This window comes from Cajanus cajan, chromosome 3 (assembly GCF_000230855.2).
Source record: "Cajanus cajan strain Asha chromosome 3, NIPB_CcT2T_4, whole genome shotgun sequence".
Classification (NCBI taxonomy): domain Eukaryota; kingdom Viridiplantae; phylum Streptophyta; class Magnoliopsida; order Fabales; family Fabaceae; genus Cajanus; species Cajanus cajan.
The window spans coordinates 62,406,612-62,431,982 of record NC_138519.1 but is presented as its reverse complement, the minus strand read 5'-3'; the positions used below and the strand labels follow the sequence as shown (position 1 = coordinate 62,431,982).

At 31.4% G+C, this 25,371-nt stretch overlaps 1 protein-coding gene across 1 annotated transcript; it reads right to left on the bottom strand.

Annotated features, from left to right (window-relative positions):
* Nucleotides 1–10,123: 10,123 nt before the first annotated feature.
* On the bottom strand, nt 10,124–12,098 carry LOC109794363 (transcription factor MYB16). Its single transcript, XM_020353810.3, has 3 exons — nt 11,831–12,098; nt 11,562–11,691; nt 10,124–11,384 (listed from the first exon to the last, which is right to left on the bottom strand). Exons 1-3 carry the CDS (start codon nt 11,961–11,963, stop codon nt 10,409–10,411), a joined length of 1,239 nt encoding a protein of 412 aa, XP_020209399.1. The 5' UTR covers nt 11,964–12,098; the 3' UTR covers nt 10,124–10,408.
* Nucleotides 12,099–25,371: the final 13,273 nt, after the last annotated feature.

The window sequence follows — 25,371 nt, the reverse complement described above, 5'->3', positions numbered from 1 at the left end:
AATTACGACCATCAACAATTCATCAATAAATATCCTGTCAGTTATTACCACACAGTTATCAATACACACAAAATGCGTCGTCACGCATATCACCTCGGAGATCTCCTACAACACCTCAGCCTTTCGGCCTACAACACCTCAGCCTTTCGGCCTACAACATCCAAAAGCAACACACAGTGCAACACAACTGTTCAGCTCAGCATATCAACTTACAACAATATACAACTAATACAGCTCAACATATCAACTTACAACACAACACTACTCAGCAACATACAACACAACTCAACTCATCAACATACAACACAACTTAACTTGTCAACATACAACACATCTCAACATCATCAACTTCATTATCTACTAGTCACCCCATCATATTCATTTCAACTCAACTTGGCATATAGTAAAATCCCATCTCCGCGCGGCGCACTCGTGGTTGCGCCCAGCGCAGCACAACCAGAGAGCACCAGGGACCAACACGCCCGGCGTAATACCTATTGCGCCCGGCGTGAGGGAAGGCAGAGACCTCACAAGATCTCACACGCCCGGCGTACGAACCCGCGCCCAGCGCCGGGTATGCAGAGACTTTCTCCAAGTCTCACGCTCGGCGCAATATATATTACGCCCAACGCCACCTCTAGCAGAGACTCCCATGGAGCCTCCGCGCCCGGCGAGACAAAGCCAAGCCCGGCGCCACACCAGAACCTCAAAACTTGAGTCATCCACTGATATCGTGCCCGGCGCGGTTCCACCACGCCCAGCGAGGGCCATCCAGAGACTCACATCCTCAAGCCCGCCCGGCGCATTCACCATTGCGCCCGGCGTGCTTGCCTAAATGAAGTCTCTGATGGTCACGCGCCCGGCGCGAAGAACTACGCCCGGCGTGATACCCAGCAACAACCCTCAAATTTTCAGAAATCTCATCAAAACCTGCAAAATCAACTTCCCAGGCACATGCAATCGGTTCAAATTATCACATTTCCATCCAAGAACCCAAAAATACTACCTTTTTCAACATGCAACAACAAATCAAGAATTTCCCCAAATTTTCTCAAAAACCCCGAAACCCCCAAAAACAAGTTCTCATTCAACACAGCCACGAATCAACCATCAATAAGCATCTAATGAGTTTCTAGAACTCATCAGCCAGAAACAGCGACAAAAGAAGGAAAATTACTGGCTTCCCTTACCTCGGTAGAAGATTCCGAGCTTCCGGAAAAGAACGAGAATAGAAGATGAAGAAGAAACTTGAGGGAAGAAATCTCCACGCAGATCAGCTAGCTCTACCTAACTTGAATCACCACCTTCAGTCCAGGGAAGAGAAGAATCAGCCAAGTGAGTAAGAAAGAAAGAGTGGGAAGAGAATGGGTGAGAGGAGAATGTCGGGGAGAGAAAAAGGAAAAGAGAAAAAGGGTCTCACATTATTGATGTATAATCATCCATGTTACTTAACATTTCACTTTAAAGTAGACTCCATCTGAGATATTTATGTTTTTTCTATATATGTATATAAATCTTTGGATCAAAATGAAGATCACGTATTTAAGGGATTATATCCTTCCGTTTTTTTTACCCTTATATTTTAATTATAATGGTACCTCAAACATTTATATCCACTTTAATATTTACCAAACATTATTTATGATGTTAACCTCCAAAAGTGTTATAAAAGTGAAAATATGAGATACATACTACTATATATTAGTGACATGGTAATAATGACAGTACTTGGGAAACGAAAATGGGGCGGGTAACAGGCTTCTGTCATCCATTATGTTTATTGCATGTGTTTATTTTGCAAATATTTATGAATTTTTATATATCTATAAATATTTACCAATATTCTTAAATATTTAATAAAATATAAATTTAAATAAAAACAAAAAATAAAATTAAACAAAAAATAAGTAGTTTTAAAATATATTTATATTAAAAATAATTTTGTAACATATTTCATTAAAAATAAATAGTTATAACACATATATTTAATGTAAAAATAAATTAAACTAAATTATTTTATATAATTAAAATTAATATTTTCAAAATGAGGTTACCGATACAAATATGTATATCTTACTATTTATCATTTTTTATTATTAAACGGATACCTATTTAATTATTTATATAAAATTTATAGCAAATTTTATCTACAGATATCTATTCATACAATTTTTTTTCTTCATCTATAGTAGAACTTATAAATAAATAAACTAATTTGAGTAATCAAATAAAAATGTGGTTATACCAATGAAACTGATACAAAATGTTATTTCAATTTATTTCACAGACACGATTCGACCAAATTAATGTGTACCAGCAATATTGTACATGGCTTATTTAAATGTGAAATCAATTGTCAAAGCTATTGTACTGTTTTTCTTTTTAAATAAGGTTGAATATGTTTAGATGATCTTTTCAATAAATATTTATAAGAGACAAAAATAAAAGGTAAAATGAGTTGGAGCCTATTTTATAAGATAAAAACAATTTATATATTTCACTTTTATAAAAATAAAATCATATAGTAAATTGATTCTCAAAAAAATTAAATATTCTCTATATACATACTATAAATTAAAGTCCTAATGACTTAAAATACATATATTTATCAATTAACTGCGTTAGACCTTGTTAACACAAATATCATATCTAGTTAGTAATGTTCTATCCCATCCTTAAATTTTACACACCCATATATTTTATTATTGTACTTCAAACATTTACAACCACGTTAATAGATCACCCATATCATTTATGATTTTAACATATGCATATCCAACAGAGTTAAAAAAAACAAAACATAAATATTACAGCATATAGAACAAGTTAAACTCCAACAGTACTCCACGAACGTACTAGTTTATATAACCAAAATAAAATGTATTGATTGGTTGTATCAATAAAATTGAAATAAAAAATATTTTAACTTAACCGATTTACTATTTGATTTGACCCAATTGATGGAATTAACCTACAAACCAAAAATGATAGTCAGTTTATTTTATTTTTTATGTTTACCTAAATATCATTTAATTAACACAGTGAATTACTTTAAACAATAATTCATTTTAATTAAATATTTTGATATAAATAATTTAAGGTTTTAATAACATTAACTAATTAATTTATAATTAAAATTTTTGTTTAAAATAAATAAATAATGTGAAGCAGTGGGCAATTTATTGTATTGAATAATCTGAAGATATAAAACATGACTGCACCTTAGTTTATTACTAGTATTTTAGTCTATGTAATGCATGGACTATATATGTAACGACTTACCATGACCTTTACACTCAATGAATCATACAACTACATTAGTCGACCAAGATAAACTAGTGACTAAATAACAAAGCATATATATACATGTAATAATAAGACCGACCACTTGTTTATATACAAAATGACACACACACACATATATATATACATATATATATATATATATATATATATATATATATATATATATATATATATATATATATATATATATTCTATAATCCAAAACAATAGTAACACCCTGGTGCCAATCAAGAAATACTAACTACTACCTTTATATTAGTTCGACATCAAGACCAAAATACTCCACAGTAGCATAGCAGCTCTAGCCTAACCCTGGTCTGCTCCACACATCGTATGATCATAGCAGTCCAAACTACAAGGAAACAAAATGGTAAGCTAGAGTTTAATAAACAATCATACAAGTACAAAATAACAATCTATAATACATGTTCGTCCAATCATCATTCATAGAGTCAAATCATACACTTCATCATACAACACTCACGTCATCAAGCAACACATGAAAGATACTCGCACATATCAATCATCTAATGCGTCGTTATGCATTCACCTAGGAGATCTTCCTAACAATAGAGTAGTATAAATACATCTCATCCTACCAAAATCACCCCAACCGCTTTTACCCCCAAAGCACCCTATTGGGTCAACATCAAATCAAGATATCAAATCCCCCCAAGTGTTTACTTGGATAGTGTCACTTACACCTTTGGAAGTCCGGTTCCATCGTCTGGAATATTATAATTAGGTACATGTTTACCACGAACTTGGCATGCATTACCAAGTCACTTATGGATTTTGCTCATCGCCTACCCCCTAGGAACCACGTAGCCTTCCCTAGTACTTGGTTAAGGGAATAATCTTCGACCTCATACCCAACTCCAATACTAGCTAAGGACTTAAAGAAGACTCACCCAAACTAGTGGCCTATGCCAAGCACCACTCTCACCCAAAATCAATGGCCTATCCAAGCACCACTCTCAAGAGACTCTATGTGAGCTCTTCTAGTTCAAAATATTTTTTCTCTCCTCAAGTCCTAGGCTAGTCACATAAAATCATAGTCAACTTATTCATCCCTAAGTTGATCCATAAAATCATCAATCCTCGAAAGTGGATACTTATTTTTTATCGTCAACTTATTCAACTGTCTATAGTCTACACACAAACGGGTTACACCATCCTTCTTCTTTCTAACAACACTGGAGCCCTGTAAGGAGCCACTAATATTGGTCTTGCACTTGGCACCAAATCAATGCTAAACTCAACATCACACACAGGTGGCAACTTTGACATGTCATCTGGAAATACATCAAGGAACTAGCTACAACCTCAATCCCACTAATAGCCCTCTCTGCCTCAACACTCAAAGTAGCAGACAACATGAAGCACTCAGCTCCATCCCTCATCAACTACTCAACCTGACCAACTAACACTAATACCTTATCCTACAACTGAGGAAACACCAAATCTTTTCGAGCACAATCTATAAGGATGTGATGAGCAAATAGTCAATCCATCCCCAAGATGATATCTATATCAACCATGGGCAAACAAATCAAGTTCACCTTAAACTTCCTACCAAAAACCTCTATAGGACACCACATACACATCTTAAAAGTAACAACATACATTAAAGTCGGGGTAGATACAGATAAATCAACATGCAATGCAGACACAGGCAAATCCAACCTCACACAATCAACATATATAAATGAATGCGTAGCACCAGAATCAAAATAGAAATAGAACGTCCTCACCTACTACCTTTCCCTTCCCTTTCACCAAGTCTGATGAAGTGGAAGCCTCTATATCAGACAAATCGAACACCTTCCCTACTATTGTAGGCCTGGCTGGCCTTAACGCACTCCTAGATAGAGTCAGATGCATCTAACAATCCCTGGAGATGTGACCTAGTTGACCACACCGATAGAAAACATTCCCATAATGGAAACAGTCTTGAACCATATGAACTCCTTAACATCTAAAACATCTCACAGACTATGCTCCACCATGAGGAGTGGTAGGGTGAGGTCCCCTAATGACAGCACCCCTCTAAGACTGAACGGGCCTATCATAGGGTCCCCTTTGCTGACCTCCCTTCCTGGATCCTAATGACCCATCCTAAACTCTGGCAGCCTTACCACCACCACCGCCACCCTCCAATCTGTCAACAGTCTTCGTCTTCTCAACCAAGGGAGGAAACTCTTCTATAGACATTGGTACAACTAGTCTCTTCAACTCATGTCTCAAACCTTCTACGAACTTCCTACATCTCCAAGCCTTAGATATGGCCTGAGAGTAGAAATGAGCCAGATGCTCAAACCTCATAGCATACTTAGATACTGACATACCCTCCTTGGTGCAGTCTCATGAACTCGATCTCCTTCATATACCTTAAACTATCTAGAAAATACTTCTCAAGGAATACTCTCCTAAAGCACTCCCTAGTCCACAACACCTTTGCTCTTAAGCATCTGTTTGGTGCCTCTTCACCAATACTCTACCTCACCCACTAGCATATATACAGTATAAGCCAACTTCCCCTCATTAGAAGAATCAAGAACATTGAACATTTTCCCCATCTCACATAACTAATGGTCTACAACATCTGGATCTGAATCCCCCTTGAACTGGGGAGGCTAACATTTCCTAAACTCTATCAAGTCCCTCCCATCCTGAGTAACCACTAGTCTAGTAGCCTCTGCTATCATCCTACTAGCCTCCATCTGAGCAAACTGAGCATTCTGCCTCTACATTATTGTAGCCATCATCTCCATGGCATGAACAATCTAATCATATTGAGGTCTCACCATGCTATAGGAATCAAATATCCATTTAGTGACACTGTACCACCATAACTCACCAACAACTAAAACACATATTAGAGATATGGCACAACAGAAACTTAGAGGGATCACTCCCCCACAAAGTGCCCAAAAGACTTGATTGGCTCTGATACCATAAAAGTGTAATGACCCACCATGGCCTTTACACTCAATGAATCATACAACTACACTAGTCGACCTAGATAAACTATTAACTAAATAACAAAGCATATATGTACATACATGTAATAATAAGACCACTTGTTTTTATATACAAAATGACATATAATATATGTATATATATATATATATACATTGTAATCCAAAACACGGTAACTCCTTGGTGCCAGTTAGGCATGGCAACGGGGTGGGGCGGGGGTGAGTTTTACGTTCCCTGCCCCCGCCCTCGCAAATTTAAACCGCACTCGCCCTCGCCCCTGATACCCGCTAAGGGTAAAATCTTGGTACCCATCCCCATCCCCGGCGAGGTTTGGGTTTCCTTGCCTCGCCCCCGCCCCCGCTCCTATTTTTTTTCTTCTTTTTTTTATTTTAAATAAATATGAACAAATTTAAAAAAAATGAAAGAAAAGTAAAATAATATAAATTTTTACATATAAATATTTCTAATTTGGGTTATATATATATATAAATAATTTTTAATTATATTATTAAGTGGGGCGGGGCAGGGGCGGGGCAGGAGCGGAGCTGGTATTAACATTCCCGTCCTCGCCCTCGCCCCCAATTTTATCAATCGAGGAAAACCCGAACCTGAACCTGATAAACACGGGTTTTCCCCATCCAAATCACGACGGGTTTGGGCGGGTACCCACGGGGGCGAGTTAGATTGCCATGCCTAGTGCCAGTCAAACAATACTAACTACTACCCCTACATTAGTCCAACATCAAGATAAAAATACTCCACAACAGTACAACAGCTCCAACCTAACCCTAGTCTACTCTCATACATCGTATGATCATAATAGTTTAAACCACAAGGAAACAAAAGGGTAAGCTAGAGTTCAATAAACAATCATACAAGTATAGAATGATAATTTATAATACATGTTCGTCCATTAATCATCATTCATAGAGTCAAATCATACACTTCATCATACACCACTCACATCACAAAGAAACACATGAAAGATACTCATACATACCAATTATCTAATACATCATCATACATTCACCTAGGAGATCTCCCTAAAAATAAAGTAGTATAAGTGACATTTCATCCTATTGAAACCACCTCGACTGCTTTTATGCCTGAAGTGCCTTGTTGGGTCAACAACAAATCAGGATATCAAATCCTCCCAGTTGTTTACTCGGATAGTGTCACTTGCACTCGTCGAAGTTTGATTCCATCCTTTGGAATAGTACAGCTGGGTACAAGCTTATTTTGACCTTGGCATGCATTACCAAGTCACTTATGGATTTCGTCCACCGCCTACCTGCTAGGAACTATGCAACCTTCCCCAGTACTTGGTTAAGGGAATAATCCTTGACCTCATACCCAACTCCGACACTAGCTAAGGACTTATAGGAGACTCACCTAAACTAGTGACCTATGCCAAGCACCACTCTCACCCAAAATCAGTGGCTTATCCAAGCACCACTCTCAAGAGACTCTATGTGAGCTCTTCTAGTTCAAAATATTTTTCCTCTCCTCATGTCGCAAACTAGGATCACATGCCATAAGGTACCTCATGCAACAATGCATCATACATCATACATGATCAATCCACCATTATGATTAACATCATCCTCATATCAACATACATGCATAGTAGATCATATTTAAATTTTGTTTAAACATTCATATATATCATTCCGAAACATACATATGAATCAATCACCCCTTTTTCATCATATAATCGGTATATGAACCAACTTTAAACACCAAATCATGCAAAAGCATCACAACTCAATCACAACACAAATTACATTCTCATCACATTATAGGCCCATGCCTGGCAAAATTACCGTATCACCCGACACTAAGCTCAACCCGAAAGCACCAGGCTTTGACGGGGTGTCATGCTCGGGGCTAAGGCTCGACAGAGACTACCCTAAGGTAGTCGTGCCTGGTGCAACTACCTGGCGCTCGACCTCATCTCAACAAACTCATCCATTTCAACTTCTGACATCACGCCCTACCCCACCCCTTCACGCTCGACGCCATTCATCCAAAAATCCCCAATTTCAGTTCATGCCCGACGTAACTAGCCTTGCGCCTAACACAAATATGAAATTTAAGCATCTAATGAATGCCCGCCTAGCGCCGTGAAGATGCACTCGATGCTAATATCAAAAGTTGGCACACCGAGTTCGAAGAATTCAAACAGAAACCAGCAAATATAGAAGAACCAACCACATGTAATCCATCTAAAATGAAAAACATACTCCATACTATCCAAAAACCACCTCAGAATCAACATGCACCTATCCAATGCATCAAAATCAACAATTCTCAACTTGGCACAAAATTGTGAAAATGATGAAACTCCTCAACAACGATTTAATCCACGAATCATGCATCAATTGTGTTTTTAAACTCACATGCAACCAATCTAAACAATCAAACAATGTCCTAGCTTCCCTCACCTAAAAATTGGTTCAGAATAGCCAAGAAAATAGGAAGAAAGAGAGAATCCTAAAACTCATCCCGAAGACTTCAATCAACAAAATTCAAGCTTCCTAATCTGAATTCAAAGAAAAGACAAAAGTATTAGTAATATATAGAAAGATTATTAGTAATATATAGAAAGAAAGGAATTAAACTGAAAAATTTGAGAAAGAAAGGAGTTCACGAACTTAGAGTCATTCTCTCTTTAACTTCTCTCTAATATTTCTTAAGAATGAGATTATGAGGCTCAATTTTCAAAGGAAATCTTATATATATCATTCCGTCTAGAGTTAACACACACACACACACAAAAATATTATATTTAAAATTAGTATAAATAAATATTTCTAGGAATATCAATTATATTTTAGTTTCATCATAAATAATAGAAAATTATTTTGATTGATTAAAAAATTAATTTAAAATGTTAACATTTAATGAATGAAATAAAAATAAATTAGATAATAAGTTAAAAAAAAAATCTACAAATCTTAATGAGAAAAACTTTTAAAAACATTCATAGGAATTGATTGATTCCGCAATTGTTCATAACATGTAATGGGCCGGCTATCATTTCAATTTCAACTCATTAAGTAGCATCTACCCTAAACCCAAATTGACACCTCGATGAGATCAGGAATCATGACGTCATTAATTAACTGCATAGCCAACTCATTACGAAAAATGCACGTGAGATGGCTAGTTTCTTTAATATAATTTGACAGATATCTAAAACAAGAAATTGTTTGACAGACATACCCAACCCAACTATGGAGAAAGAAAACCAATAATAGAATAAAAGAGAGTGCACTACGTGTACCAACTAAATAAAAATACAAAATAACATAATGTATGCGTGTGTTTCTAGTAATATTAATTCAATCTATAAGGACACATTTGGTGGAGGTGGAGTGGAATCCGCATTCTGCACAATGTGTAATATTTCTTGCGTATTTAATCTGGAATATTACGTACAAATTAAATGCAATTATGCTTTTATAAAAATAGTGATACTCCCAATTTCTTTTTCTTAAGAACTTAACAATCCCAATTTCAAAGAAAGCAGCAGATTGGTAGGGACTGGTTCCTAGCAAAGATTGGATGGTTGCTCCGCATTAATTCAAGTTCTTAAATGAACAATGACGTACATGTTGATAATGGAAGATCGATACGTGGGTCACTAAAAGATTCTACCAAACTTCATAAGTTGCATCTATAGAGAGAGAGAGTGTGTGTTTTACTGTTCATAGTAATGATTATATAAAGCTAATGTTGATGCTAATGATTGCCATGGAAATGGATATATAACACAATGTAGTACATTAATTAATTAATTAAAAAAATAGTTACTAGTATTTGATTTTGTCTCTTGTGAAATGGATACTCCCAAGAAAATGGGTGAGTCCACATCCTAGAACAAATTAAGCTAAATAGAAAGAGGGGTTACCTTTACTTTTACTTTTACTTTTACACACTCAACTCAACGGTTACTTCTAACACATAAGATCCATTTTGGACAAGAATGATCATGGTTACATGCATACTTATTTTGGAGACATTATGATTATTACTATGATTTAATTAACCTAAAGTCCTATAGCAAAAGCTACTACTAATCTCACTAACTAACTAGCTAGCTCCACACGCGACCGTGTCAAAAGACAGAGGAATCAGAAAGCGTGTCGTTAACCAAATTAAATATGTTATTCCAGTAATGCTTATTATTCTCGTCGAGGTTTACGTTGCAGAGGCTTCCGTCCCCGTTGATCATTGCCATGTTCTCCTCCTCCGTACCCAAGTTATCGTTGGAGTCATAAACCAAAGCATTATTATCATTACCGTTGAGTCCTTCGAGGACAACACTGTTGGAGAGCGTGGGAGGAACAACGATAACGTTGTTGTTGTTATTGTTGTCGTTGTCATTATCGTTGTCGTGTTCGTCGTTGTAACCTGTAGTACTGGAAGTGAAAGCTTCCACCGCTGCCATGATATCATCGTCTTGCAAGTGCAACATGGTGGCGGCATCGTTAAGCATGTTGTTGTTTTCATTGAACAAAACTCCAATGTTGTTGTGGGGGACAGGAAGCACGGTGGTGGTGGTGGTTGTTGCTGTTGTTGTTGTTCCTGGGAAGCACAAGGTGGAGGTTGGAGACTCGAGGGTGTCGTCGGTGGATAGCATCATGGCGTACATGGCATGCATCATTTTGGTGTTGTTGTGATCTTTGGTGGTTGGTTGTGGTTTGGACCAAGAGCTTTGCCACGCCTTGAGGATGTCAAGACAGGGTGGGAGAGAGGGTTGGTGTGTGGTGATTTTGTTGAGGACGAGTCTCGCAGGTTGCGTGGCGTTGGAGCAGGATCCGAGGTTGTTCTGGACTTGCAACTTGGACTCTCGAACCAACCTTGCTTCGGCCTCGAGGCGAGCACTCTCCCACTGAGCCATGTGGCTGAGGTTGGCTGCGTCCTTGGAGTGGCAACCACCACCAGCCGAGCCTCCGAGTGCGTCGCTCTTGGGCTTGTGCGTTGTGGGGTCTATCCCCATTCGCGTTAGCCTCTTCTTCAGGTGCGTGTTCCAGTAGTTCTTAATCTCGTTGTCAGTTCTCTTCGGAAGTTGAGCTGCTATCGCAGACCACCTGTGCTCAAACAAACATTTAACAATTGTCTTATAAATGGCATGTTGGTGTGTCACTTTTCCACTTGGGAAGCTTGCATGCCCCAAAGAAAGTGCATACTAAAATTAATTATATATATATAGTATGCTAGTTAAGTTTAGTTAAAGAATGGGTCGTGTGTGAGTGACTTTACTATACCTGTTTCCAAGAAGGGCATGGAGTTGAATGATTGTTTGCTCTTCCTGCAAGCTGAACTTTCCTCTTTTAATGTCGGGTCGGAGGTAGTTAGTCCACCTTAGTCTGCAGCTTTTCCCACATCTTTGAAGGCCTAAATGTGAAAAACAAAACCCATTGTTATCTCAAACAAACAAAATAATAGATTAACTCAGACACAAGTTTCACTATGAGAAACTCTTATTCTAAGCTTGTAAGTTGTAACCCTTAATATGATATATATAGTTATATACCAGCTTTGGCAGGCAAGGCACGCCAGCTTCCATGGCCAAATTCTTCGATGTAAGCCATGAGTTTTTGGTCCTCCTCGGGAGTCCATGGCCCTTTCTTCAAGCCAACTTTTTCGCAGCATGGTGACCTACCCATTTTGTTTTTTATGGGAGCAATGAGTACTGGAACGTTGAAGTTAGAGGTTGCAGAGAAGAAGTGAAAGAGAAGAAACGACAAAGTAAGCAAGTTGAAGGAGAAAAGGTAGGGAAGGAAGGTTATATATAGAGGGATATACATTACATACAACTGTGCAAGTAGTTATGATTCGGTACGTGTATTTGTGGGGTGAGGTTCCGTATCTTAATTTTAGACACCTGCGTGGGAAAGAGACAGTCAGTGGAAATATATATTATTTTATAATATCATATCTTCATATTATGCTTTCAACTTGTTCAAATTCACATTCACTGATTACTGTATCATTGGTGGAATTTAAAAAAGATTTAATTAAAAAATATATTAATCTATACTATAAGGATATGAAATTGAAACCCTGTATAAAATCAACGAAAAGAATGCTTTTACTTGTTTATCAATGTTGCTTTGTAATCCAATATATATATATATATATATATATATATATCAACTGTGTGACTGAAATAAAACTAACAATATTTGATATAATCACTAATTCACGATGGATACTCATTTTGAATAGATGATATAGCTTAGGAAAATCTTTAAATATCATGTCAAAGTTTCTATCATGTGTTGCAAATTATATGACATATCTAATATAAGGCTTGGCTTCTTTCTCAGGGAATTATAACTAACTAACTAATATGCTGATCTTGCATGTTAAGTTTTAAACAAGTTTGTAATTTAGCCAAACACTTGTTTAAAATTAAGATATAACAATAGCATATTCAAATCTTATATATATTAAATGTAATTTTTTAAAAGTACAATGTACATTATAAAATGTTTGATACGGGACTTTGTAATTTTTTTTTTAATAAAATGTTGAATATATATATATATATATATATATATATATATATATATATATATATATATATATATATATATATGAGAGGGATCAAATCACACTGATATAACTTTTACAACTTATACTATAAAATAACTTTATATTAAATGTGATTTATTCAATCGTTAAATTATAACTTTATACCATCTTTTATGTTTATATCAAATTTTTTATTAAAATTAAGTAACATTTTGAAAATAATTAAAGTCTTTATATTTTAGTATTATTTGAAATGTATATATTATGTCAATTTTATTAAGGTATCAAATTATTTTGAATTAATATAAATTTATATATATATAATTTACGAATAATATTAAACCTTCAATCTAATAATAAAATTTTAAAAAATTATTTAATTAAAAGTTATTAAATAGTATAATAATTAATAAAAATTATATTGATATCATTTGATTCCTGTATCTCTTTATTTATATAAAGAGAAAAAAAAACATACCATTATATAAGGGGATACTCATTTTGATAATGTTTACCCTCTTTAAGTACCAAAAATTTTACTAACTATCTAATGATTTATTTTAAATAGTATTTTTATTTTATTTTATCCTCTACAATAAATAATTATGGACTCACTTATTTATTTATTTATTTTTTGTACAGAACATATAGAATAATAAATTATCTTGACTCTACTAAAATATTTATATATAGGAAAAATTCACTTATTCTATTTAATAGTTTATCTTTTATATTAAATTTTAATAATTCAAATATTATATTTTAAAGAGAACTAAGGAGCTTCTCGAAATCTTCGGTCAAGAATAACGGCCTTGCTCCCTAACTATATCCCCACGCCCTAAGCTACCCTATTTCAGCTATCTGTGTTCTATATTCAGCTCTCCTTGCCAATCATGTTGTGATCTATTCCTTACAAGGTTAAATAAGGACACAAAAATATACAAGTTACATGGTTAACACACTAATAAAGTAGTGAGAGTCATCGTGGTTTTGAACCGTGCCCTTAATCTAATCAACTTTTATCAAGTCTAAAGAACTGGTGAAGTTATAAGGAACACGACGACACTAGTATTTCTCATAATCAAAGTACAAAAATACACAAAATATTCCTTGTACTTAAGATAATACTCTTCCTTCATACATGTTAACTTGATTTGACACCTATCCAATATTTGACACCTATTTCCTATCCAATATATACACCAGTGTAGAGGTTATTAAGTTGCACGATCATTGAATATTTTAATAATAACTAAAAAATCATGTACACTAAATTTCAAATATATCACACGTTAAATTGAATTTATTTAATAAATAATCAAATAATTTAAAAGTTTTATAAAACTATTTAGACTTGATATACTCAACATGTTTTCTCAATTTAAGGATTGAGTTCATAAAATTTGGCGTATACAAATAGTTATTGAAGTGAGTATTTATAATTATTTTTTGGTACCGGTGATAAAAAAAAGTTTGAACATATAGAACTCCACCCTATCTACTTCCATCCACCTCTAAACTGAACTTATAGCGAGTGGATTAACATTTCATAGTTATAAATTTATTTTTATAATTCTGTTAAACTTTATGAATACATTTATCAAATTATGCATATTATTTTTATAACTATATACACTAAAAATTACTAGTAATTTGTAAATATTTATTTTATTAGTAAAAAAATTAGTAATATTTTAAAGAATTAAATAAGTGTCAATTTAGCTTTTTTACATTATCAACTTTTCAAAAAGTATTTTTAGTATGATTGTTATGGTAGATATTATAAAAATTAATAAAGTTACTATAAATAGTAATTTATTTATGATTGGATGATAATAAGATATTTAATATTGTTAATGTATACATTATTTATTCCATTTTAAATAATATATTGTACATTAAAATAAAGCAGTCCAATGAAATTTCAAAAAACATTTAAAACCTTCTTTTCAAATTTAATATTTGATAGAGATCAAAATTAATTACATCAATCTTATATACTAAGTAAGAATAAACTTTCATCTTATTAGGGTTGAGCATTGCTCAATCCAACCCACTAACTCAACCCATCAATTTTGAGGTTGATTTGGATATGCTTGGACTTTGAAACTGGATTTGATGCATTTTTAATATAGGTTCGTTATATTTTGAGGCACCTATATCCGGGTTTGACATATAGTATTCTCTTCTAAAGTATAAGTATTTTTGAATTATTATGTATTAATATTAAAAATTTAGTAATACATTTTTTAACATAATTTTATATTTATAATGTAATTATTTATTTTAAAACATATTATAAATTATACCTTAATTTAAGCTTTGCACATGTTTTATTTTATAATTTAACTATACGTAATGGTAAAATTAATATAATATAATAAAGTCAAATCAATTTGACCTTATCCATATATTTTTAGATCTTAATCGAGTTTGGTTTAGACTTTAAAAAATGGCATGACAAAAATTCGGGTCAAGTTTAAACAAAAATAAATCTAACCTAACTTGATTGATGCTCACCCCTACATCTTACATACTAAAATCACACACACATATGCATATGTATATATATATATATATATATATATATATATATATGTATGTATATATATAGAGAGAGAGAAAGAGAGAAAGAGAGAAAAAGAAAGAAAGAAGAGTGAGTGATCCACTTACTACAAGAATAAGTCTTGATAGACTTACTTCACTTAATAATTCATATTCTATATCAAATTTTAAGAATCCAATCATTAAACTAAAAGTTCTTAATGCATAAATCAAACTGTAAATTTTTAAAACATTTCAAAACTATTTGATACTCCATTGCATTAATACAAATTTACAGATAATTATAAAATCATTTTATACGATGATTTAAATTTATATAATGAAGTATCAAATAATTTTTAAATTTTAAAAAAAATTTAAAAACTTAATTAATCGATGCATTAAGAAATTTTAATTTAATGATTGGATCACTAAAATTTAATATAAAACATGAATTATTGAGTGAAGTGAATTTATGTAAACTTACTCTTAGAGTAAATATACATATATTGATATATGTGTGTATATCTATCTATCTATCTATCTATCTATCTATATATATATATATATATATATATATATATATGTAAAGAGAGAGAAAAATTAAATGCTACCCTTATATATTTAAAGGTTTTGGAACTATTTTTGTTTTTTTTTTAAATATTTGAACATTTGATTTAGAGTTGATTGATTTTTAATGCAGTTTATATTTTTTATTTCAATATATATTTTCTTAAAATTCTTAATATATACACAAATTGTTTAGATGTAGTAAGAATATATATTTTTTTTTACAAAATCTTCCTCAACTTAAGCAAATACAATCTTATTGTGTTTTTCTCAAAGTAATTTTGATTTTCACAAAATGATTTAAAATATTTGGATCAATATTTGATGAAAAGAAATAATAAATTAATTACTTAGATCAACTATTTATTAAGAACACATTATTTAATGTAAAAGAAAAAATACTAATTAAAAGTGAAAAGGTTAACACTTCAATCATTTTTATTAGTTAAAAAATTGACTGTACTAATACATCTTAATTTAAAGGTATGTAATAACTTTCATATATATATATATATATATATATATATATATATATATATATATATTATGATATTTCATAATAGCATCCACTTACAAGAAAATTGTCGTATAGTGACACACACCCTATAGTGACACAATATGTGTCACTAAAAATTACTTTTACCCACACAATAAATATAATATATGTTGGTATATTGTTAAAGAGTGTAGGTATAGACTATAGTGACACACAAAATATGTTGTTAAATCTCATTCAAAATCAACACTAAAATTATATGTAACTATATGTCAAATAGGTATATACCTACATATATTATACCTATAGTGACACTTTTTGTATGTCACTATATGGAACATTTTTTGTAGAGAAATCTATGTATGTGGTCCATATATGTATAAGAGCAAAAGAATTTGTATCACTAATCAAGACCTGTCGCTGCCTTGCATTGCAGAATTATGCACAGAACATATATACACATTAGACGTTGAATTTAATTTGGTGGGGTTCAAGCGCCTGCACTCTCACTATATTTTCACATTTGATTTTTCCATTCATTTACTACTGTTTGGTAGAGCGCATGAATGTAATTTCTACAGGAAACGTGCTTCTGCGTTATATATATTTATATAAACTGACATAACTTTTGTGACAAGGTTGACATATAGCACCACAATAAGATCAATATCATCACATCTTCAACTGATTTAATTTCTGAATAAATATTAGTTTTTCTTAATATGTAATTTGACATTTGAAAATTTTTCTTGTAATGAATATATCTATAATGAATTTTTTACATGTTAAAAATAATTATAGTTTTGGAAAGAATTAGTTTAATTTATTACTAATTAAATTTACGGGAGAGAAAGTATTTTAATTAATTTTTCTTAGATAAAATATAAAATTTGTTGTTCGTTAAGACAATATGAGATATCTACATATTTCCTTTCAATAAAAGTTGATAATTAATTTATTCAATTTTCTCTAACCAAAAAAAAAAGACAGTAATAATAATAATAATAATAATTAATAAAATAAAATCCAAATAAATAAATCTCATTTCTTTTCTTTATTATATCAGGTTATCTATCTTTACTTTCAAGAAATCATGTCAAACTAAGTTCCTTAATTAATTACTACAAAATCGCTTTTACTACAAAAGACAATAAAGGTGTTTTAAATTGATCGTTTGATAAGTGAACAATTTTATATTTTTAATCATTCAAATTGGACTGTTGACCAAGTTTCTCGACTTTTTAATATTATGTAAACTTTGATAGGACCTAATTTAAATTGATTTTGCATGTTTGAGAAACAACGTATGGAACAGTAAGTAAGGTATTTTGGGCGGTTTGCAGAAAATTATATATTGTCATAGTAAAAATAAATATTTTTATACACTTCTATAGTTCTACTTGAATAGGATTACGTAAGTTGGGTAGACGTGTTGCTAACACATGTATAATAAATTGTGAATGTGTAGAAATCTTAACTATTGATTTTATCATGCTTAGTTACTATATTGATGCTGACTTTATAGGAGAAAAATTCTAGTTTTTTTAGACATGGCACTAGAATATTGTAATTTTTTTATAAAAGATTGTTGATGATTTTTAGGGCCCTAAATAAATTTTTATAAAAATATTTTTTTTCCAGATCATCTAATCTAAATTAAATATAACTAACAAAGGGTTATTCCCAAAAAAAAAGGAGAATAATAATAATAAAAAAAAGGTAATCGGATAAATGTAAACAAATAAAAGAAATAATAAATTATTGAAATTCAAAATGTATTAATATGTTCTAAATAATGATCTCATCTTCCCTTATATTTATTTCCTGTATTAGCTATTTATTGATTAGCTAGGTCTGAACACAATAATACGAAATCATAACTATTGAAATAAATTCTCACTGGAAAGAAAAATGGGTTCCATCTTCATATTTACTATGGTGTCACCAAATTTAATTGCTCTTCGAGTTACAGATCTTAAGATTAATGCACGAGTGAATGCAATGTAGCACCACAGAAGGTTCGGACCGTCGAGCATCTTATAATAATACAAGTTTGTTGTGTGTCCTTTCAATATGCTTTCTTTTCTTATTTTTTTCTCTTGGTGCAAGTATGCAGTAATTAAAATATTAAATAATTACATATTTCCTATTTTTTTTTTTTAATTTTTTACAACCAAATGATTAAGATTAGTAACACGCATATATATATATATAGTCTTTGTAATTCGTTAATTGAATATTTTCATCATCCTTAATTAGTAGTGTAACATGTGTAATAACATGAGTATATTAACACTGTATGTATAGTTTAATTTCTTTCTGAAAAACTGTAAACATATGCACGGACAGCAAGCAAAACTGTAAAGATATATAATTGAAAAAAGAATCTCTAGAACCCGATGGAGATAAGAACAGTGTCATATTTGTCAGGAACTAAATTTTCAGCGAATAAAGAAATTATGCAGATAGAAAGTTATACATGTTAATAAATACGTAAATATGTATCGACTTAAATACTAACTGACATATTGAGTGATAGACATTGGTAGGTACTGACTCAATTTTGTCGACGTAAACTTTTCTGAAAGAAGGGACCAAAAATTAATTAAAATAAAGGAGTATTATTATAGTGCCTTATATATTATACTATTACGTTGAAACTAGTTCTAGAGAAAAAGAAAAAGGAAAAGAAAACCATGTAAATGGCAATATCATTAAAGCATTTTCTTTATAAGCTTATGTAAATGCACTCTGTTGATCTTGATTGAAAACCATGAAAGCTACGTGATATTTGTTATATATGGAGATTAGCGTAGAAGATGTAATCTTATGAATAAAAAGTTATACGTGACATCTTATTCGTCCACTTTTTCTGTAAAAATTAGAAAAAAGAAAAAGAAGAAAACATCATTATAGTTCTTTACTAGTGCTTTTAAAGAACCAAAAAAAGAATAGTAATCATCTGATTTAGACTTAAAACTGATCACCAAATTTTATATTATGCGGATTCTTTTGTATTTTAATAATACTAAAATAACATTTTTAGTGATATAAAACCCCTAATTTAACTATGTTTTTTATATTTATGAAAATCCCCTTCACCACTAGCATACGAATTTATGTAATATGTTGCACACATTGCATAACAATTGACTTGTAATAACATTAATCCTATAATGATATAATATTTGACATTAAAAATTATTTTTATTTACATTATGAATATAATGTATGTTGATATATTGTTAAAAAGTGTAGATATATACTATAATGATAAAAAAATATTATTTGATCTCATTTAAAATCAATATTTAAATTGTGTGTATGTGTATATCAAATTGATTTATACCTACATATATTGTATCTACGAATACACTTTTTATATATCATTATATGTAACATTTCTTGTAGTGATAATAATATTTTTTTGAAAATAATGTCAATTAAACTATAATATTTTCCTATTTAATCAATATGGTACAACACTTTCTACATCACTTCAACTCTTAACCAATGTAGAAAGTGATATACTACATTGGTTAAACAACAACCAATATAGAATATCAAATTTTACCATTTCAAATATAATGATCTGACAAGTCTCTACAACACAACTCAACAAACACAACTTAACAACATAATTCAACAACATGCATCATGCTTCTTCTCAACACAACATCTCAACTCATTAACATAACTTATACAATACTAGAATATCTTCTAGTTCAACTAAAAAACTCAATATACTTCATTTGCAACCTTGTACAACATGATTCATCAATCAAACCAACATATTACAACATAGTTACATGATGGTTCAACATATCACCTCATTATATCATATAATAGCATTAAATATATAAGTCACCAAAATAGGGCTCTTGATAGGTGAAAGTATTCTCGTTGGGCAAATTGAGCTCTCTAAAATTCCTCGTTAGGCGACATTACTCTACTCAACAAGGGAAACACTTTGCCATTTTTCTCTCTAGGAAGGCTTTTTGTTCGTCGAGTAGCCAAACTAGTTTGGAACTTTGTCGTTGGGTGATCAAGAGCTTACTAAGCATTCCACCTCCACTGTGGATATTCTTGTTGGGCGGACATATCTCATTAGGCAACAAAGACCCTTAATATATGGGTTCGTTGGGCGCGATATGTCTCGTCGGGCGAGATTAGCCATAAAATATTTTTCTTACTTGGTGACACATATATCATTGCGTGAGGGTATAATTCTAGGCAAATGTTCATTAGTTCTTGAACTGGCACTGGGCGCCATAAATTAGGAGTGGAAAAACAGATCCGTTTGAACTGTTTAGGCCCACCTTGTTAGAGTAAGATATCCTGGCTCGTCTTGCCTAAGGATGGGTTGACTAACTAGCAAAAAATAAAAAATAAAAAAGTTTGCATATTTATTTAGGGGACCTCTTCCAACATATTTCTTTCTTGATATCTAAAGGATTCACATAAGTTAGTGTACCTAAATAATAAAATAAATATCGAATAACAACATATTTGTTTTGATTTGTTACATAACAAATATCAATTTTTTTAAATATCAAAATAGATATGTAATAATAATAATAATAATATAATAATAATAATAATAATAATAATATTAATAATAATAATAATAATAATATAATAATAATAATAATAATAATAATAATAATAATAATAATAAATTTTTTAACAATTTTGTTGCACAAAAAATCTTAAATTATATATAATAAAATAAATCACATGCATAACATATTTGTTGTACAACAAATTATAAATTACTTATATAATAAATCTCATGCGACTCATTTAAACTCAATATTAAAAATAAAATAATAAAAAAGATAGGCGAGCTAGCAGGTTAGTATGCCAAACATGGCCCACTAATTTTTGATGAGCCAATGAGCTAGCTCGTAGGTCAAGACCCATTTTATCATCCCTACCATGAATAATGCTCACTGGGTGACAATAGGGTTCTCACCCAAATAATCCAACTTCTCTCTATGCATTTAGCCATCAATCCTTACTAAATCAACATGTAATCTTCAATTTAATCTTTGTTGTTCTTAAATAACTCAGAATCACCAAGATAATCAACATGCAACAATAACATGATCTATGATCACCAATTGCTCTTCCAACACCAAGAAAACCCAACAACATAGAATACAAAGATTTCAATATTTCAAATTCAATACAAATGTCATTTTAAACATGATAAATTACAAGTTTCCCTTACCTTAAATCTTCTAGAAATAAGAAAAAAGGAAGAAGAAAACCTTGAGACCCCAAACTTTATTCGTACAATGACTCCTTCTACTGATTCTCAACTCTTCAACTTCAAATCTTAACTCATTTACTACAATCTCCGTTTCAGTGAAGGATGGGGACACTTCTAAGAATTCAAAAGAAAGAATAATCTCTTTTTTTGTTCTAGAGTTTATCTTTCTATAACTTCTTTTTAACAACTTTGAGAAATGAACTTATGAATATCAAGTTCTCGTAAAACCTTATATACTTTCTCCAAAATTTGGTCAACCTTAACCTCAACACAAAACAACTCTAAACAACTAATTATTTAATAATTCGTAATGTCTTAGAGTTCTAAAAACATCCAAACATCACATTTTCATAAATCAATTAATTATTGAAATTTAAAATAAACAACAAGTACAACATAATGTTACACCAAGGGTGCCGTTTCTTCTTCATGCTCTTGTTTCAGTTCACTCTAAAACCTCTAGTGACCTTTTCTAGAATCCTATGAATCTTGTCATCCTCTTTCCTATTGAAGTATTTAGTGTTGACGAGACTTGGTGGGGTTCTTGACTTTGCTCTCGTCCCATTTCTCCAATGTTTGTTGTCTATCTTCAATCTCTCGTGTAGGTACATTTTGACTCCCTTAATCTTCATTGTTCATTGATGTTGGATGCTTGTTCTATTATTTTTTCACTGTATGTTATTCAATTTTTGGGTTGATTATTATGAGTTTGGGTTTATTTGTGTTGTTATTTATTGGGGTGTTCATCGATCATTTTTTTTAAAATCCGAACCGAACCGAATCGTTTTATAAAAGTGGATCGGTTAACTGATCCATTTTTTTATAAAGTGAATTAGTTTGGTTTTTTCAAAATATGGATCGCTTTTTTTGAAATTGGATCGGTTCGGTGCGGTGCGGTTATCCATTTTTTACTCATATGGATTGGTTTTCTTTTATTTTAAAAACTGAACCGATCCATTTTGTAAAAATGGATCGGATATTTGAATCGGTTTCATAAAGTGGATCGGTTCGAATTTTTTTCAAAATGGATCGGATTTTTCAATGAGGATCGGATTGGTTTGGATCAATTTGGATTTTTTGCACACCCCTAGTTATTTAGGTTGAATGTGAGAGGTGGTGGAGTGTTGGGAACAAAAAAAATACTTTTTTTATTCTTTACGCACAATGATGAGAGAACTCACAAAAATGCCATAATAGATTAAAGAAAGATGACACAATTTTTTCTAATGTGATTTGGCCCATCATGTCTATACCTTCAAGGATATTCATTATCTCAAATGTATTACATATATTTTTGAAAATCCTCCCTTCTAACAGATGAAACTTGAAAACCACTCCTCATATGTTTTATGGATGAAACTTGGAAACCCTTAATATAAGTTTTCTAGCAAAACTTAGCAAACCCCCTTTCACAAGTTTTCTTGCGAAACTTGGTAAGCCCCTCCTCTACAAGTTTTCTAATGAAACTTGATAATCATCCTTTATATGACCCTCTCTCACTTAAAACACTAACTTTATTTATTGACCTGACATCCTAATCTTTAAAAAAGAAAACAAACTCATAAAATAAATACAATATTTTTAATTTTAAACAATATCTTAAAAATAAATAATATCTTCATATATCAAAACAATATCTTAGAGAATTGAGATTGAAAATTTAAATTGTTTTCTCGATAATTCCTCCCTTAATTAAAATTTTCAAACTTGATCTTCTTATTATCATGGATGCTCATCACAATCATCTTTTTCTCTACAGTACTTTTTGTCTCCACTTTGTGAGTATCGGATGAACTTGTATTGTTGTTAGCTACTACCAATAGAACATGTTGTTTGAGTTCCACACTGCCAAGACTTTCCACACTAGATACACCATCAATTTCATTGTACTTCAACACTCATGTGATAAGTCACTATGATGTATAAATCATGAGCTCTGATACCATTGTTGGGAAAAACAAAACTTTTATTTTTTCTTTATGCACAACAATGAGCTAGAAAACACAAAAAAAGGCCATAAAGGATTAAAGAAAGATCACAAAAAAAATTATTTAACATGATTCCACCCCTCATGCTTATGTCCATAACTATTCATTATCTTAAATATATTACATATATTTATGAAAATTCTCTCTTCAAGCTTTACAGATGAAAGTTGAAAATCTCTCCTCTCAAGTTTTATGAACTAAACTCAAAAACTTTCAATACAAGTTTTTTGGTGAAACTTGACAAAGCCTCCTTCATAAGTTTTCTGATGAAACATGATAAACCTTCATTCACAAGTTTTTTTTAATGAAACTTAGCAAACCCTTTCTTCATAAATTTTTTAGCGAAACTTTTTAAATATTCCTTTATATAGCCCCCTCTATTATGACTTGGACATATTGGAATGAGAGGGATCTAGAAATTTATATGGGTATGAGACTGAGTAGTTGATGATATATAGATTAAAGAAATTCATTAGTACTACTTATACTAACAAAATGTATCTACTTTTTAGTAGATCATCATTTAAGAACTTCGCAGTTAAGTATGCTTGACTTGGAGTAATTTAGGGGTAAATGACTTTTTGGACAATTTTGTAGAAAGTGAGTCAGAAAAAAAATGTTGAAAAGTCTTGCTTTGGTTTATGGGACCAGGCGTTGATCTTAAATGTATACTAACATCTTAAAAAAGGCTACCAATAGAGGATTCTAACTGGTGAAAGATTCTTTGATCAACACGGAGTTAAGTGAAGTGTCATTATTGGAAGTGTCATGAAGTGCAACCACTAACTTATCAAATTTGAGGAGTTTTACACCCTCCCTCACTTAACCCCCTTTACATGTTTGAAGATTTTTTAATCTCAAAAATCTTTATTTATTGACTTAACATCCTAATCTTAAAAAAGGAAATAAATCTCTAAAAAAAATATAATATTTTTAATTTTAAACAATATCTTAAAGATAAATAATATTTTTTTTATATCTTAACAATATTTTAGATATTTAAAATTAAAAATTTGAATTATTTTCCATCTTGAGGTAATATTTTCAACCTTACACTAATGTCTTTTATGATAGTTAAAAATAACTTTTAATGTTTCATTCTAACATTCTATATCACATAAAGAATAGACATAAAAAAGTTAACTTTCTATGTTGTTCATGACTAACATAGAAAGTAGCCTTTTATTTTTTATTTTTGGTTGACTCAACAAGCCTTGTTTCCAAATCTTAAACAGTTGTTGTCTTCTTCCTTGGTGGATGTTTCATCCTTGTTGTACGTTAAGGTGGATGTTTATAAAATGAAGGCAGTTATTGTTTATAAAATTGCATGTGTTTGAATGAACTTAACGAGTTTGTACAATTGATTTTACTTTATAGTGAGTTCGAGTAATGTGATTTATATTTAGAAAAAAATCACTTAAAATTAGTAAATTGAAGTAAAATTTAACGTAAAAGTTATAATTTATCATATCTACTTAACTTTAGAGGAAAAAATGAATTTGGAATTAAACCAACCATATATGTTGACACAATAATCAAATCATGTATACATCTATTTATAGTAGGTTAGGAATCTTATTAAAGACACACATAAATGTATAAAACCTAGTCATCATGAGAAAATATTGTTTTTGAAGCAAATCATGAGAAAATATAGCAAAATC